Below are 18,175 nucleotides of genomic sequence, written 5' to 3' on the forward strand. Positions count from 1 at the left end.
TGCACTCACTCCGCCGTTACACGTGCACTGTACTCTTCGGGCCATCTTGGCCTTGGGTTTGACTTTGGGACCCGCTGCCACTGTTTGAAATGCCTAGGGACTTCGTCAGCTCTGCTGGTGGAACTGCCATTGGCCTTGGAAGTCAAATTAAAAACCTTTACTTTCGTGAACTATCCTTCTGTCTTTTTCTTAGGCCAGGGCTGGAACCCAGAGCTTCCTGGACACAAGGCAGGCACTCTACGTACCAAGCTCTGTCCTTGGCCCTCATACAGAGATGTAAAGCTAAGAAAGAGAAAATTACTTTAAAATTCAGCTGATTTTGTATTTAGCTCTTGAGTAATATGGGGGACATTCTGTGAGCACACAAATGAAGACGTGTGGATCACCCTGTTTGAATTGCTAGCCAAGAAGAACTTCAGTGTTAGCTGATGGTAGGGATGGTCTTAGGAGGTGGGGAGTTTTGCTCCTCGGTGCACCAGCTTCTTGTTACCCTGTACTCTACCGCTCAGTAACCGTGTGGGAGAATAATAGAATGTTCAGTTCCCACTAAAGTATGAAAGACTGACAGTCTAAAGAGCTGCTTTTCCTCGAAGAAACCTTAAAAGGCTGCAAAAAAATGACACTTTAGTGGTACAGCTTAGCATTTTAACTGAAGGGAGTCCGTGGTGCAGGGGACCCTGCCTGCTGTCTTGGGAATTTGCCATTCTGACTATCCACTCTTCTTTGCACATGCAATCTTAAGGGCTCCCCCCGCCCCCCTCCTCAGCTTTCTGTCTCTGTGGCTGTTAAACCCTGCTCTGCAGACTGGAGCAGGTTTCTCTGTGAGTGTGGAACAAAACCCAGCTGGTCACATGACTTCCACCCCACCTCGGGGTTCACTGGGTCAGCGGGGCTGGCACCTGGGAGCAGGCATTCTTTCAGTTACTGTCACAGTAACGCAAGGGAACTCCTGAGTGGTCACATCTAGTGACTTCTTGTGGAGGGGGCAGTGCTTTGAGGTTTCTGATGATTGTCACAGGCCAGAGGTTTACATCCAGTCTCTTCCTAGGTCACGCTCCACATTATGTCTTGAGACAGGATCTCGACTGAGCTCACTGGCCTGCAATCTGTAGGCTTCCTCCTGTCTCCTCTTCCCAGGTGCTAGGGTTACTGGCACATGCTGCCAGGCCAGCTTTTTATGTAGGTGCTGGGAATCTAAGCCTGAATTTGTTCCCAGAGATTGGCTTTTGAAATCCGATGGCCTGCGGTTTAGATCCTGATTCTTCTGCTTATGGTGTTTGAGACTTTACTTAAGACATGGGGGTGAACGAAAGCTAGGCCGTAGAGTAGCTGTGGGGACTACAGGCAGGATGGACAGGCACAGGCTGTCTGATGTGTGAGCACAAGAACTCCTTCCTTTATCCAAATGCTGTAGTGTTCTGACCTGCAGGGTCAGAAGTAGGTAGCTGTGGACAAGGATGCTTGCTGATAGAAACAGAACATGAGCTTGGGAGGGAGAAACCCCAGAGTGTGCTGGGATGCGGTAGGTGTTCAAATTAGACACGTATGTAAGTAACACCTTCAAATGGGTTTGCTCTCCTTCGTGTGGAAATGTGACTAGTGGAGGGTATCATGGGGCCCCTGCCCTCTTCTAGGATCTTATCCACCTCAGGTTTTCTCTTGATCAGCAACTGTGTGCCTTTTATATTTCTAAGATCAAGATAGCTGGAAGAAACCACATAAGGAAAGAAACATTTTGGCTCATGGTTCAAGTTTACCTCACAGCGGAGAAGATATCCCTCTGTGGCCCTCTGTGGCTGCATGCTTGTGAGTTGGGGTAGGAAGCAAGGGTGGATATGGCCTTTGAAGGCCTGCCCCTGCCAACTCTCTTTTGTTAGCCAGGCTGTGCCTCCTTCAAAAATAACTCTGTAAACCGGAGACAGAGCACTCAGAACACAAGTTTGTGGGGGACATTCTAGATTCAAATCCCAATGTTGCGTGTCTTTGAGAATTAGTCAGTTATCAAATTATAGGGTGCTTATTCAGTTAGGCTCATTGGTGTCATATTGTCACCCTGTAAGATAAATAACCAGGATTAGAAATACATGTGTTCCAGCTTCCTTTCTGTGGCTGTGATAAACACTCTGACTGAAAGCAGCTTTGGGGAGGAAAAGGTTTATCTCAGTTTACAGAGTATAGTCCATCATGGAGGGATACTCGAGTCATCAGGATAGGAACTCAAGCAGGAACTTGCAGCAGGAACCATGGGAGAATGCTGCTTGCTCACTCGGGCCTGTGCTCAGCCAGCTTTCTTAGATAGCCCAGGACCATTGGCTAAGGAGTGGTGCCACCCACTGTGGACTGGGCCCTTCTGTAGCAGGAATCTTAGAGAGTCTTATTAATAAAATCAAACCTGAGCCAGGTATTGGGGTGAAATGCTGGAAGATCAGAGAGACAGAACAAGCCACAGCTAACCTCACCTGGCCAACTTCTCAGCTGGTCTTGTTTCCTCAGACTGGAAGCCTCTGTGTCCTCATATCCGAATGGCTCTCAGCTGAACTGTGCTGCTAGAAGCCTGAAATGAGAACAAGGCTTGAACTTGCTACATAGAACAGGCTGGCCTTGAACTCACAGAGATCTGCTTGCCCCTGGGATTAAAGGCGTGTGCCACCAGCCTGAGCTGTTAAGCTCCTGTTAGTTTTCCTAGAGCACATTTGTGGGAAGATTACCTATTTGTCTATTTGTCTGGCCACTCACCATATTTAGGAACTTGGGGAAGGAAGCTCCTGTCAGTTTTCCTAGAGCACATTTGTGGGAAGATTGCCTACTTGGGCTAGCGGTGTAGCTCAGTGGTAGACTGTGTGCCTAACATACCAATCTGCAGCACCAAGGTAAAGCCACAGTAGCAACAGATCCTACCTGTTTGGAAATACACATGGGGTTTAGTAATTCTGTAGTAATTCTGTTACTGAGTACTGCTTTTTATGTGGTCATTGGAATAGCCACATGTGAAAATGAGCAATAGTTAAATTGATCATTTCTCTAGATGAAGGCCATACTTCAGAGTTTTATGCAGTTATTATCTTCTGAGGATGTGTTAAATTCTTTAGGCTCCATCTTGATGTAACAGGTAAGTTTTGAAGTAGCTTCCTTGATTTTCAACAGGTCAAGTCTTTCTGTAGTCAGTGTTAGCCCTTTGCGTTCTGAGGTACATGCTTATAAAATGTGCAAATGACAGATAATCAATCTTCCTGAGCAAGGGACATTTACAGTTACATTTTTCATTAAGCACACTTTTTGAGGCTGCTGGTAGGGTGCATATGTGTATTCGATATTAAAAAGCCTGGCCTGAAGTAACTCATTACAGATCTACAGAGTAGATGCATGGTAACAGCATGGTCGTTAGTCTGCAAGGAATCGGGGTCCTCATTCGTACTTCATGTTTACACAATCCACAGTCAGTCTGTTTGCTTGACTCTGCTCAATGGGGGCTTCGTACATGTTTGTCTTTTGTATGATTGGGCTCAGGCCAGGGCATGAATGCTGAATGCGTCTCCTGTGAAGGCCGGGACGGTATCCGGAGCAACTGCCGTGACATCTTGTTGAGACAGCTGTTAAATGCTGGTGGTGTTCTATTATTTATTTAGAGACAAGCTCTCATGTATCTCAGGACCCAAGGATGACTGTAGAGGCCTGACCTTCCTTGTCTCCCTCCACACTCTGGGGCTGAGATGACAGGCTTGAGCCACCGTGCCTGGTTTTATGCGGTACTCAGATCGAACCCAGGGCTTCACGCATGTTGTACAGAGTGAGGTACATCTCTGCCCCCTTCTTCTCATTTGGGGCCCTCTGTTGAGGGGCTCCTGTTCTGATCTTGCAGTCTCTGCTCAGCTGTGAGCCATTAATACCTTCCCCTTTCTGCTCCAGACACCAAAGTTAGTTTTCATTATATGTTTTCAAGTGAAACAGTTCTAACAAAAGCCGTGGGACCAGTTGGGAAGTGCGGGTGGGACACATTGGTTTTGTCCCTGTAAGATGCCTCATATTGTGCTGTCCCAGCCGCCTTCGTGTCTGTTGCTTTTCTGTGTTTCTTGTCTTGTTGGTTGTGAGCCTAGCCTTTCGTGGCTGAGCCATCTCGCCAGCCCTTTCCTTTGTTTCTTTAGGGCAGCCACACGCTTGCTGTGCCACTGTGTGTCTCAGATCAGTTGCACAGCACGTGCCCTCAGGAGGTGCTAAATGGAGAGACAGTAGAATCTGCTCATGGGCACTCAGGGATAGTCCCCATTCTGCTAAGGAGCTGTGGTATGAGCTGTACAGCCACGGCCAAGTACTGCTGCTGCAGACTGGGGGCTGGTCACAGAGTGAGCCATCCTCAGGATCCTGGGAACACTTGGACCTGAAAGCCAGCTCAAGAACTGTACAGAAAGTTCCAGAATAAGAGACTAGGTTCTTTCAGTGCCCAGATCACCCGCCTGGTTATTGATGAGTGGAAAAAGGCCGTTTTCCAAAATGGTGACTGATTATGGCAGAGCAGCAGCAGCAGCTGGGCAGTGGCCAGCATCTCAAGGATGGATGGAGGATAAAGGGAGGTGGAAAACCTTGAGCTTAAGATATGATGCTGCCAGGCAGAGCAAGGTGAGGACTGCAGCTAAGGTGTGATATGACCTCGGCCATCTTCTGCTGTGATGATATCCTGAAAGTGTTATAACCCGTTTAGCTGTTGGATGCAAGGCACACCAGAAATGTCAGTTCGATGGAAGAGGACAGATGCTTGGCACAGAGATCAAGTCTGTCCTTATCTTGGTACAAACCTTCTAAGTTGTGATTATTTGAATGATAGACAGGTGTATTCTTCAACCAGATTTGGATTGATAGCTGTAGGTGAATGTGTGTTGGATGGGAATTTGAGGTATCATTAGAAAGGTCCATCCTGGCTGTGGCAGGGTTTGGGTTCTTAACATCTGGATTCTCAGGACCAGTTTAACAGGCGGAGTAGTAGATCTGCCTAGTACCCAGAAAGTTCACAGGTTCCCTCGAACCCCTCCTCCCCCCAAGGCTGATAGATGGGAGACTCTCAGAACAAGGCTGCTGATAGATCTTACCTGCTCTCAGCTAAGGATGGGGCTCACAGGGAAGCTTCTGCATGCTGTATTTTGGGGATAGAAACTGGGCAAGGTGATGTCTTCTCGCTTACTGTGGAAGTTAAATTTGAAATTAGCAGTAGCATCCAGGTGTCTCTGTTTCTAGCCAGCCCACCCCTTTCCAAGGTGAAGGTTGACAGATCAGACATGCTCATGACATCCTTTACCAGTTTCAGTGACTGATATGAGCACTAGCTTGCCAGGATAGGAGGGGTACAAGCATTTGTTGGTGAGCTGTTTCTGTGTTGAACACCTGCACAGCTGGGAGGGTGGGGCTGATTCCTGGGAGGATGCAAATTAGACTTGAGAACAAACAATGCCGAAATAACAGACAGCTGTGTGAGTACAACTAAGCAGGGTACTTGGGAACATGAACGAGCATTAAAATGCGCAGGTGCACACTGGGAAGTGACGGACTTGGAGACAGTACCAGAAACAGGTTTGGGTGGAACGGTTAGAAAGAATTGAAATTCTCCACTCTTGGAGAATGTTGTGTCTAGTAAAGTGTCATGATTTTGACCCTTAGGAACAAAGGTGAAGTCAACATGTTTCTACTCATGTAGGCTTGTTATTTCACACCATGTGGGTCAGGAATTATGGGAAGGACCCCAAACAAACAAAATGGAAGTGTCGGGAGACTAGAAAGCCCCTCTGTCCACTGAGACTCGAACCAGAAAAATTAAAAAAAAAAAAGGGAGACAAGCATTTGAGAACAAATTAATACCTGACAGAGGGGCCTGAATGTCACCCAAGAGAAACACCCATTAGAGAGTGTGAGGAGGGACATTGCCGCCTTCCAGTTATGGCTTCATGTCTGTTCTCCCCAAAGACACATGAGCTTGAAACCCCTCATGGCCTCCGAAGCTGAAGATTCTCTGGTCCTGATGAGGGTGTGTGTATTGGAGTCATTTCTCCTGGCGAGGAGACGCTAAAGGGTACTTGAATGGAATATTAAGAGTTATGAAGGACATAACAAAGGTCAGGCAATCCTTTCTTCCCCAGACCCCATAACAGGAGAACAAGGGTTATTTGACGAAATTAAAGAGTGGCAAATGAAGTTCTAATAAAACGCGATTGTCACTTATGTAATTCATTGCCGTGGGAGGTCACAGAGGTAAATTCTGTGGCTGGATTGAATATGGGGCCGTGGTAATTTTATGACCGTTAATGATATTTTTAGCAACTGAAGCTGATACCGGGAGAGGTAATTCCTGTTACATTTTCCAGTAGATGCCTCCCAGGGACCTGTGGCAAGCGGTGTCAGCAGTGTGAGCACTGGCCTCCTGGGTTCTAACCTTAGGTGGGAGGAGCACCGAGTTGGAAGTTACTTTTTAAGGAAAATGTGTCCAAGCATCCCATCTGGACTGCCATGGTTTTTCTCTTCCTGAGATCCAAAGTCCTTTGTGACCTGGGGAGACTGGAGAGCCCCCCGTCTTCCCTGAGCGTCCCCCGTCTTCCTTGAGCGTCCTCATTGTCATATGCTGCGCTGGAGATTTTAAACACCTCTTGGAGGTACAAAGATTTAATGTTGTCAGTGCTCTTCCAAGTGAAGGGGCGGGGCTGAAAGTAGACGGCCAAGTCACTTGTAAACATCAGATAGAAAGGGTTCCCCAAGAAGGGGACCTCCCCTCCCCCCCTCCTTTCCTCTCTTTTCTGAGACAGGTCTCATGTAGCTCAGGCTGGCCTTGAATCTGCTGTTTTGTCTGAGGATGACCTCATACACTTCCATTCTCCACGGACTAGAATTAAAAGTGTATCTTGCTGTGGCTAGTTTATATGGGTTTCTGGGATGCTAGTCAAGGACTTGACCAACTAAGCTATGTCCTCAGTCCCTGAACGGAGTCTTAGCAGGTCGGTGGGAGTTCACTGTTCATACAAGGTAAAGAAAGACATTCCAGGCGGAAGGAACAAATAGACACAAGATCCAGAGACAGAGCATGAAATACCAAATCCGGAAACATTTGTTGTTTGGGAGCACTGAGGCCCAGTGTGAGAAGGAAGGAGAGGGAGATGTCTGAGAAAACTGAGGGATGGTGGCCCCTTGGGGTTTGCTTGAGATCTTCCACCAGCAGCAGAACTCAGGGGGTGTGAGGAGAGAGGAGGGAGGAACTTTGAGAAAAAGAGACCCAGCTTGGCTGGCTTCAGCTTTTTTTTTTTTTTTTTTTTTGGTTTTTCGAGACAGGGTTTCTCTGTGTAGCTTTGCGCCTTTCCTGGAACTCACTTGGTAGTCCAGGCTGGCCTCGAACTCACAGAGATCCACCTGGCTCTGCCTCCCGAGTGCTGGGATTAAAGGCGTGCGCCACCACCGCCCGGCGGCTTCAGCTTTTTGGCCCTGAACCTTATGATACTATACAACTCTTGTCTCTATTGTCCTCCTGAAACAACCATGAACTTAATCACCCCTAGTAGTGGTCAGTTGGTCGGGTTTTTTGTTTGTTTGTTTGTTTTAAGCCTCTCCTCCATTTGGGTGGAGCTTGGTTCTTCTAAGTCTTAAATGAGCTGTGTGCATCCTCATCTGTCCAGTCTTACTCCCCGGGACTCTGCCTCTAATCCACTCTATCTTTGGGTGGGAAGAAGGGGCAGGAGCCTGCCTGACCCAAGCGTCTGTTTTCTCTTGAGTTGGCTCAGCAAAGAAGCAAGACAAAGTGATATTTTAAGGAGCAGAACAGATGGGTTGAAATGTTGAAAATCTGTTTTATTAAATGATTTCAGCTAACAAAATAATTTAATCAGAAATTAAAAAAAAAAACTTGGTTCCTACTTTAGTGATATTGAATAATATTTCTATAAGTCATTCTTACTCAAATTTGGACTTTCTGTAACCATTAATATTGATACTTGTAAGAACCCACAGATGGAAATGGGAAAGAAAGCGTCTTTGATGAAGACCTTCTAATTGTCCCGGTGGCCCCAGGTCTCATCTTTGTGAAGAGCAAACTCTTTAGGATTGTGTTCCTAATTAGCGTGGTGCTCAGTTGTGGTTGTCAGGTGATAGGATTGAGGGGTGCCTATAGGATTGATGAGGTACAACTGTGGGCATGTCCGTGCGGGCATCTCCAGAGGTAGGTACATCATGAGGGCTCTGATCTAATGTATGAATGAATGCATGAGCCCCTCAATGGGCTCCTAATTTATCTGATGGCATTAATGACAGGTGCTGAAAGGTAGCAGGTGGATGGATGTAGGTCACTGGCAGCTTAGTATCGTGCCCTGGTCCCTTACTCCTTCCCTTCCTTTCTTCCTCTGTGGGGTGTGTGTGTGTGAGTGTGTGTGTGTGTGTGTGTGTGTGTGTGTGTGTGTGTGTGTAAGTTAGAGGGCATATCTCCAGAGTTCATTCTCTTTTCCCTCATATGTGTTCCAGGGGTTGAGCTTAGGTTGTCAGGGTTGGCAGCAAGTACACCCTTACCTTCAGAGCCACCTCAAAAATCTTGGGTCCTTTTCTGAGTTACACTTTTTCTGCTTTCTGGTTGACCACAAGGTGAATGCTTTTCCTTTGTTACAAGATCCCACTGAGATGATCCTATTTCCAAATGCACAGGGTCATGTGACCATGGGCTAAAATAACCCCCTTCCCTTAGTTGTTTCCAGGAGGTATTTGGTCACAGAGACAGTTCACCTGACTGGTACACAATACAATCTACAGTCAGCAGTTCTCCACGCATGTCAGAGAGCTGTGGGACTGACACATATTTCCTAACGATTCCACTTTGCTCATCATTGTCTTCTCAGACTCTTTTTTTCAAAAACATGAGGTTCCTGCAGGAGGGGCAGTGATGTAGAAATGAGGCCAGCTAAGTAGATAAATGGCTGCACATCTAGCTTACCATAGTGAGGCTGTTTGCTGCCAGAGATCCATGGGTGGAGTTGAAAGTCTTGGGCACCAGACACTGGACTCCCAAGGGTGAGACCATGATTCACACTGAACTAAGTACAAGAAGCTGTTCTATCTCTACTCTTCAAAAATCCCATCTAAGTTCTGTGACAAAGATGTCTCCCAATGTTACATCTTCTGGGAAGCTGGCTGACTTACCACCAAGGTCATTTAGCGACACATAACCAGTCTCAAACAAAATAGACAACACTGGAGAGGCCACGTTGAAGCAGACGTGCCAGCCATATCTCATCAACTTTAAGTGGTTTTTTTTTTTTCCTTCCCTGTTTTGAATGTCTGCTACACTGTTGTTATTTCTAGTACATGTTGAAAAATTCTCTTTTGATGGGCTGTATCATCAGCATCAAGCAGGTATTAATCTTGTCAGTAAGTGGGTAGTGATCAAAGATGCCTTTAAGTATTCACTAATTCACTTAAGTATTTATTAATCATTTCTCTCCTGGACTAGACACTCACAAATAAGTCTTCTCTGTCAGAGGTGAGACATGTGTGCCAGGGGAGGAGGGCACACCCCCTGCTGTGCTTATGTGTGTAATTAATCAATACGGCTTCTTGTAGTTTCCGATGCACTTGATTTTGCATGAAATGTATCTTGTGATGACCAGGTTTACTACAGGGTTGTGCATTTGTTATTGTGAAAAAGAAGCATGACTTTAAAAATATACTTGTTATCTTGTGTATGTATATGAAGTGCAGGCTCATGCATGCCACAGAGGGTGTTTGTAGGTTAAAGGACAACTCCGTGGAGTCACTTCTCTTTCCACCGTGATGTTGGTCCTGGGGATTGAATTTAGGACACCAGGCTTACACAGCAAGGGCTTTACCGACTGAGCCATTTTACCCCCGAGACATCACATGTGTTTTAAAAGAATACTGATAGTGAAGGAAAGGTGTGTCCTCTGGAGATGATAATGGGACTCTTCAAACTTAGACGTGTCACCCTTGTCCTTCTAGACCTCAGCTGGATCTCCAGAGTTCAAGTGAATCAGGCTGCCGTTCTGCGGCGGGCAGAACAGATCCAGGCTCGCAGAAGCGTGAAGAAGGAATGGCAGGTACAGGCTCTCTTGAGCATTCTGTCTCCACACCTTACAATGCACGCCTCTTCCCTCAAGGCCACAGTATTGAATTTCCCTCAAGATGCATCTAAACTTAAAGGATTGCAGCTGTCCGTGGCTTATTTTAATAATTCATATATGATGATGATGGGTTGGAGAAAGATAACGCATTTATCCAAACAAGTTTAGAATCTTATCACTTTTGAGTGGCCAGACCGCAAATGAATTTGAAGCATCTTTATTCATGAGCGAATTAAATGGCACATTTCCTCAACACATTTATTCAGTTTCTTGGCCATGCTTTCTTCGGCTGTCTTCTTTTTTTTTAATTTCAAAGCCATGAACATCTACACTGGTGTGTCCACTGCTGAGACCTGAGGTAGGAGAGTTTACCTCACTACCGCTTTTCATAAAATTCCAAAAGTGACGTTTGGTGGCTGTAGCTAGAGTTTTCCTGCCTGGCCCACAGTCAGGGCAAATCTCTCTCACCCGCCAGTCCCACAGCCACTCAGACCCGACCAAGTAAACACAGAGACTTATATTGGTTACAAACTGTATGGCCGTGGCAGGCTTCTTGCTAACTGTTCTTACAGCTTAAATTAATCCATTTCCATTAATCTATACCTTGCCATGTGGCTCGTGGCTTACCAGCATCTTCATATGCTGTTTGTCATGGTGGCGGCTGGCAGTGTCTCCTTCATCCAGCTTCCTGTTCTCTCAATTCTCCTCTCTGTTAGCCCCGCCTATACTTCCTGCCTGGTCACTGGCCAATCAGTGATTTATTTATTGACCAATCAGCAACACATTTGACATACAGACCATCCCACAGCAGGTGGCATGCTTCCAGTCAGCCTCTTCTTTAGTGTGAGGCAGCCCGAGATGTGCTGTGCAGGCCTAGGATGACGTCGGGGTTCGTGTCACAAGAGAAGCAGAACATAGTGATGGAGGCCTGTCAAGTAACGTTTCCCATTCCGCTCATCCTGGTTGAAAAGATAAAAGGACATTTTTTAGAGTGAGTTAGGAAATATGAGGGTTGTTGTAATAATAGAATTGGATTGGAAAAACAAAACAAAACAAGGAACTTAGAGAGTTCAGAAAATATTGCATCACCTTAGCTCCCGGGAAAGAAAGTAAAATGAAGGTAGATCTCACGGTACCACATTTGTGGCTGGTTCCTGATGGATGAGCTGGAGGAGTCAGAAATGGCAGGAGTTGGTAGAGTAGAGGCTTCAGTTTGGGGCTTCTGAGGAAAAAAAAATAGATTAAGTCTGTTCTTTTGTTTTATTCTGGGTAATGTTCATCTTGATTACCATTCTTTTAAAAACAATTTAAAATTTAAATCGTGTGTGTGTGTGTGTGTGTGTGTGTGTGTGTGTGTGTGTGTGTGTACATATCCCTGCACTCATGTGGAAGTAGAACAGGTTATAGGAGTTGGTTCTCTCTTTCCACCCTGTGGGCTCTGGGGCTGGAACTCAGGTCCTCAGGCTTGGCAGCAAGCTCCTCTCCCTGATGAGCTATCTTGCTGGCCTCTGTTGGTCATTTTTGAGGCTCTGTTTATACCCTGTATCAGAAAACGCTTTATAGCAGCATTGGCCTTAGCCATTAACACTCATATTTGTCTCTTGGTTCTCTGCTCATTAACTAGGTTCGAGGTTCACCTTATTTTTGATTTCCCTCATTTCTCCTCCTCGTCTAGGCTGTGTGGCTCCTGAAAGCTGTTACGTTTATAGACCTTACCACACTTTCCGGGGATGACACGTTTTCTAACGTTCAACGGCTCTGTTACAAAGCCAAATATCCAATCCGGGAGGACCTCTTAAAAGCTTTAGATCTGCACGACAAAGGTGAGGAGTGTGAAGTCGAGCTGCGTTTGCCCGGTTGTAGTCGTAATCGCTGGAGCCCGGGGACTTGGTGCTCACCTGCTGATGTGGCATTGTGTCCTGGCAGACCTCTGCTCTGTGTACAGACAGACCACTGAGATTCCTCTTTCAAAAACTGAAGAGATTCCAAGCCTTGGATTCAGGTCTGGTTTCGCATCTATGAACTGAAGGTGCTGATTGAGAGTTTCCTCAGTTCTCTGTTTGGGAAATTTTCTATCTAGTGGCTGAAATACGGGCTCTGAATCCCTAGCTGTGAGGGAAAAGCCTCATTACTTAATGATCACATCACATACATGAAGTAAATGAAATGCATTTGAGAATAAAACGCAAATGGGAAGTACTATATATTAGGTTAGAACTTACAAAAAACAAAACAATAAAACCCTTCCTATCACTCTCGTAGTGAAAAGCTGCCCTGAGTTTTGAGCTTTCAAATGTAAAACATGGAGGAGACCGGGGCTATGGTGGTGGTAGTGTTAGTGTTGGTGTTGATCTTTCTATTTTCTTTCTTTTTCCTTTTCTTTTCTTTTCTTTTTTTTTGAGGTTTATTTATTTTGTGTATATGGTGCTCCATCTGCTTATACACCTGCAGGCCAGAAGAGGGCATCAGATCCCACTATACATCGCTGTGAGCCATCATGTGGGTGCTGGGAATTGAACTCAGGACCTCTGGAAGAGCTGCCAATGCTCTTAACCACTGAGCCATCTCTCCAGCCCTGATCTTTATATTTTCTAAGTGAGAAAACCAAGACCTGGGGAGCCAGGAGGTGCTGCCAGGGCCACATGTGTTGTCACTTGCCAAGCCATTTTTGAGAGGCAGAGTTCCTCTCTGTGGATAGATGCTTCTTGGCTCTGGAGTGCCCAACTTCTGTGCGTGCAGGGAAACCTGCTGAGCTAGCCCAGTGCAAGCATCACGGATACTCTGTGGGCTATTAGTAGACCTAAGCAACTCCGTCACTTTAGAAAACTGTTTATTACATTTCTTTCCTTTTTAGAGCTAGAGATGCAACTCATTGTTGAGTACTAAAGGCCCTGGCTTCCATCCCCAGTCCTGTAAACAAAGCACAAACCACCAGCACCCAGCTTTTTACAGCACTAAAAGTGACACTTAGGTTCCTTGGTTTTGTACCAGCTATTTGGACCTTTTAAATTGTCATTTTATTCCCTCTTTCTACCTCTCTCTCTTCCTCTCTTCTTCCCTCCCTCCCTGTAACTCCCCTCTGCCTTGTACGGGGTCTCTATGTACCCTGGTTGGCCTAGAACTCATTGTGTAGACCAGGTGAGCCTCCAACTCACAAAAATCTGCCTGCCTTTGCCTGCTGAGTGCTGGGATTAAAGGTGTGCAGCACACTGCCTGGCTGTAACTATTATCAAGGAGAACGTCTAATTGGGGCTGGCTTACAGGTTCAGAGGTTTAGTCCATTATCATCATGACAGGAAGCATGGCGGCATACAGGCCGACATGGTGCTGGAGAAGGATCGGCAGGAAGAGAGAGAGACACTAGGCTTGGTTGAGCATCAGAAACTTCAAAGCCCACTCCAGTGACACACTTCCTCCAACAAGGTCACACCTACTCCAGCTAGAACACACTTCCTAATAGTGCCACTCCTGTGAGCCTGTGGCGGCCATTTTCATTCAGTCCACCACAGCATCTTACATATAAAGGAGGAAGTTCCGACCCCATTTATTGTGTCACCCTGAATTTTCTTTGTATTTTTCTTCATCTGTTGGCTGTTCGAATGCCATGAAAAGCTAGTTTTTGTTATGTGCACGAAATGAAATATTTCCAAATAAGTATACTGTTTAGCCCCTGGGAGGAAAATAATAGGATTTTGTTAAATAGCCTCAAAGAATGATGTCACAGAACGTCTCTGTGACTAGAAAGATCAAAAATTGGTCTGTGTTTCCAGGAGCTAGAAGAAAAAGCAACAGAGAAAGCTTTCCAGGGGTGAGAAGGCTCAGGGGGAGCGGGGCTTGCTGCCAAGCCTGATGGTGTGGGAACCTGAGTCTGGTCCCTGGAAGCCACGCGGTGCTGGAAGGGGATCAGTGACCATTGTGAGATGCCCTCTGACCTCCACATGTGTGCCATGGCCTGTGCACACACAGCGGCTGCATAAACGTCAGAGAATTAACCCAGCCCTTCCGTTTGCTGCAGCCACGTGGGGAAAGCCTTCCCCGTGCTTGGATTTCTGCCAGTGTTGTCTTAGAAGTGATGGTTCAAGGTGTAGTGTGTGCCGAACGAACTCCATGTAAAGTAGGCCGCTCTGCTCTCCTCACAGGCATCACCACCGCCGCGGTCTGTGTCTATCCCGCCCGCGTGGGTGACGCTGTCAAGGCACTCAAGGCCGCAGGCTGCAGTATCCCCGTGGCATCAGGTAAGATGTGCAGCGGCTTTTTACCCTTGTTATTTTTCAACATGTCTGAAGTTCTTTAGCACAGTCAGCATGGAGCGTCCTCCATAAACTTGTACTGTGATTGCGTTGATTTCAAGTATTTAGTTGTGTTGATTCATGATTTTAGTATGTGTTAAAATAATTATGTAGTAAAGGGAGACATTAAAGTAGGCTGGGTGTCATATGTGTAGAATCCCATCACTTCAGGAGCTCAGGGAGAGGACTGTGAGTTTGAGGCCAGTCTGGGCCACATAGTGAAATCTCTAAAACAGACAAAAAAAACTCTACCAACCTCAAGCCTTGACATATTAAGTCCTAAAAATATAGAACCATATCTCTGTTCTTAAGGAAATCCTTCAATTTATGAGGGCCATCAGATTTATAGTCATAGTGTCGGCTCTGTCGTGCATACACACATGTCTACGCATTCTGTTGCATGTGTGTGACATGCGGCAACTGAGCAGGGAATGCTTTCCTCAGCCGAGGTTGAGGCCGAAGACTAAGAGTTCATCCCCGCACAGGCGATCATTGCGTTGGGCCTTGAGGGATGAGGAGGATCCTGATACTGTTGCTAAGTCAGGGAATGCTGTTTAGACAGGAACCAGTGTATGTAAAGGCACAGAGCATGTTCAGGGAACAGAAAGGCTTGTGATTGTAGTGTGCAAAGGCTGGATGGACAGGTGGCTATGGGAGTGGAAGCTGGGGAAGCTGCTGATTGCTGGTGGCGTGGGGTCTGATGACAGTGTCGTCTGGAAGGTTTTAAGCAGAGCTTGACATGATTGGCTTCATGCTGGTGAGTTAGTTAGCTGATGTCAGCAAAAAATAAATAAATAAATAAATAAATAAATAAATAAATAAATAAATAAAACTAGAAAGTATGGTATAAGCTAGGGAGAGAATTAGCTCTCAGAACCCACTTGTGAAGGACCACTAGTGAAATAAAGGTGCCCCTTGTCACTTCTGGCTACTGAGTTGGATCCCTGAAGCCCACACAGTGGAAGGAGATAGCCAACTCCCTCAGGCTGTCTCCTGACCTTACGTGCGCATGTACACACACCTATTAAATGAAGAAATGACAAATTAATGGACTATAAAAAACCTCAGTGCATGTGTCTGTGGATGAATAGATGGACAGATGGACAGGTGGAGACAGATAGTGTTAGATTCTAGTTTTAAATTGGCTACAAGAATGTCCTGGTAGTTTAAATAATCTGAGCCAGGTATGGTGGGACAAACCTGTAATTCTAGCATTTAGGAGGCTGAGGCAGGAGGATTGCTGCTAGTTGAAGGCCAGCCTGGGCTACATGGAAAGTCCATGTCTCAAAAAGAAAAAGTTTATAAAGATCGGCTACTTATTTTATTAATGAAACGTGATGTACTATATCTTTTTTTTTTTAAGATTTTTTTTTATGTTTGTGTGTTTATATGTTTATGTTTGTGCTTGTATGGGTTCTTATGAATTAAGTTCCTCTGAGCCCTCACAGAAGCCAGAAGAAGGCGTTAGATCCTCTGAACAGTTGCAGACAGTTGTGAGCCACCATGTGGGTACCAGGAGCCGACGTTGGGTCCTTGGCAAGAGCAGCCCGTGCTTTTCAGCACTGAGCCGTTGCTGCAGCCCCCGTGCCCTGTTTGTGTGTCACCTGTTGGAGAGGATTCCCAGCGTCGTTGGCAGCTCTACCTTTGTGGCCCTTGGTTTTCACCATCTCAGTGCATTAGGCCCTCAGTTACATAACAGGGCAATATGTCAGGCCTGCGATAGCAGAGCCTAGGAGCTTATAGCTGTAGGAAAGGACAGCAAGCGTGGTTAGGATCGCGGAGATGGGACGAATGGGGAAAAGTTCTAGTTCTCAAAGCCGTAGGTGTGTGTTCTTCTTTCTTTTATGCATTCTTGGTCCTTTCCTGCGGGGACAGCTGCTTTCTCTCCTGCCTGGCTTCTCCTTGGTCTCGGCTGCTGGCTGGTTGTGTTAAGAGACATTGCGGGGACTCTGTCTTATGATTTGGTTGCTCTAGTTCACTAAGTCCAGTCATGGGGAAGTTGAGATCAGATCAGGGGCAAATGGGTAAGTCAGGGTAGCCAGCTTGACTCAACCAGTGTCTGTCTTGTAAAGCTCCACCTATGATGTTATTCCTGTCAGCTAACGTACTTAGTTAGATGCTAGTCAGTAAGTGTGCCGTGCAAACACCTCTGCAGCAACTGAACTTCTGCTCTTCCAGAGAGGATCACGTCACCATTTCCCTAAAGCACTCACATTCTGCCCTGCACGTTGTCTCGTGTTGTGAGTGATGGTAAAGGTACCGTTCATGCTTTCCTCTCTAAATGCTGGACTTAGGAACTGACCAATTGAAATGTGTTTTCTCCCCCCCCCCTTTTTCTCCCTCTCCCTATTTTCTTTCTTTTAAATCTCTCCCAGTGGCCACTGGCTTTCCAGCTGGACAGACTCATTTAAAGACACGATTGGAAGAGATCAGACTGGCCGTCGAGGATGGAGCTACCGAAATCGACGTGGTCATTAACAGGACCTTGGTGCTGACCGGCCGCTGGGAAGGTGGGTGCAGGTCCTTGCTCCCAGGGAGCTCCATCCCTTCCTGGTGGGTTATGTGGGGATCTGGAAGGGAGGCAGCGTGCCTTGGGAATCAGGTTCCAGGTCACAAGTCAAATGTCAGAGGAAACCTGGCTAAGAGTGCTCTCTTGAGGCCATTCCCTGTCTGCAGAAACTTGTTGTGACCCTTTCTGTAATTAGGTGCATAGTTATTCCGTGCAGTAAAATCAGTTTACAAGTTATTAATTTGCTTCTTTTGGGGATAGTTACTTCTATTCTGTACTATTTTGTTATTCAATACATAAATCACTCCAGGCAAGCCTTCTAAGCAAGGTTTATTCGAGTATATTGGGGAAGGTCACCATTTTTACCTTAATCTTTGTGGACTTGGAAGATGTGCACTATTAATAAGCCTATTAACAGTGTATCTTTACTACCATGAATGCTATTGCATATTCATCTTCAGGGTTAGTGTTTCATTGTCACACCAGGCTGAAATAAGATAATGTCATTCCAGTAACAGGATTCTGTTTTTACAACGAGGTATGAAATAATCAAATGGATTTTATCTATTCTTGTATATATCTTGTATCCTAAAGATGAGGACATTAATAATAACTAAAGTAACTGTAGTACACTCTGAAAAAAATTGCCATAAGCAAGTAACTTAGCTAACATTTTAAATGAAACTAAATTAATACCAAGATAATATATTGTTTCTTGATAGATGTACATATTAAATAAAACACATATTTTAAGTTTGGAGGATCAGTGGGTCACTGTTTATTTATTTTTTATTTATTTGTGTATGTATGAGGACGTGTGTACATACCAGGGCTCAGCTGGAGATCGGAGGACAACTTTGGGAGTCAGTTCTCTCCTTCCCCCGTGTGTGGCCTGGGGATCAAACTCAGGTCACCAGGCTTGGCTGTTGGTGTCTTTACCCACTGAGCCATCTTGCCAGCCGCCATGTATCCCTGTTAACTGAGATGTAGCCGATACCCGAGATGGCTTTAGTGACTAAGGGGCAGGTGGCACATACAGTTGGACATGCTGGACAAAAGATGTTCCACATCCAAGGCCGGACAGAGTGGGATGCATGAGATTTCACCGCCGGTGCCATGTACAGCCAACGAATTGTTTCTTTCTGGAACCTCCCATTTAGTAATTTCAGATTAAGTTGATCCCTGTTAACTGAGACTACAGATATTGAAACCAGGTCTGAGAGAGAAGACTGTTAGGTTTGTCTGTAAACCTTTGTCTGTCAACCCTAATTCCATTGTTCAGCTCCCGT

At 45.8% G+C, this 18,175-nt stretch overlaps 1 protein-coding gene across 2 annotated transcripts in view; it reads left to right on the forward strand.

Annotated features, from left to right (window-relative positions):
- The window catches only part of Dera (deoxyribose-phosphate aldolase), a 77,383-nt gene that overhangs the window by 7,100 nt on the left and 52,108 nt on the right, over positions 1 to 18,175 (forward strand). Inside the window, exons 2-5 of one of the 2 annotated variants that reach the window (XM_059256981.1) lie at positions 9,967 to 10,064; positions 11,764 to 11,911; positions 14,228 to 14,323; positions 16,753 to 16,887. In XM_059256981.1, coding sequence (XP_059112964.1) covers positions 9,967 to 10,064; positions 11,764 to 11,911; positions 14,228 to 14,323; positions 16,753 to 16,887 — 477 coding nt within the window. The remainder of the gene's footprint in view (positions 1 to 9,966; positions 10,065 to 11,763; positions 11,912 to 14,227; positions 14,324 to 16,752; positions 16,888 to 18,175) is intronic. The other variant, XM_059256982.1, reaches the window with a different exon arrangement.

This window comes from Peromyscus eremicus, chromosome 3, assembly GCF_949786415.1.
Source record: "Peromyscus eremicus chromosome 3, PerEre_H2_v1, whole genome shotgun sequence".
NCBI classification, from domain to species: domain Eukaryota; kingdom Metazoa; phylum Chordata; class Mammalia; order Rodentia; family Cricetidae; genus Peromyscus; species Peromyscus eremicus.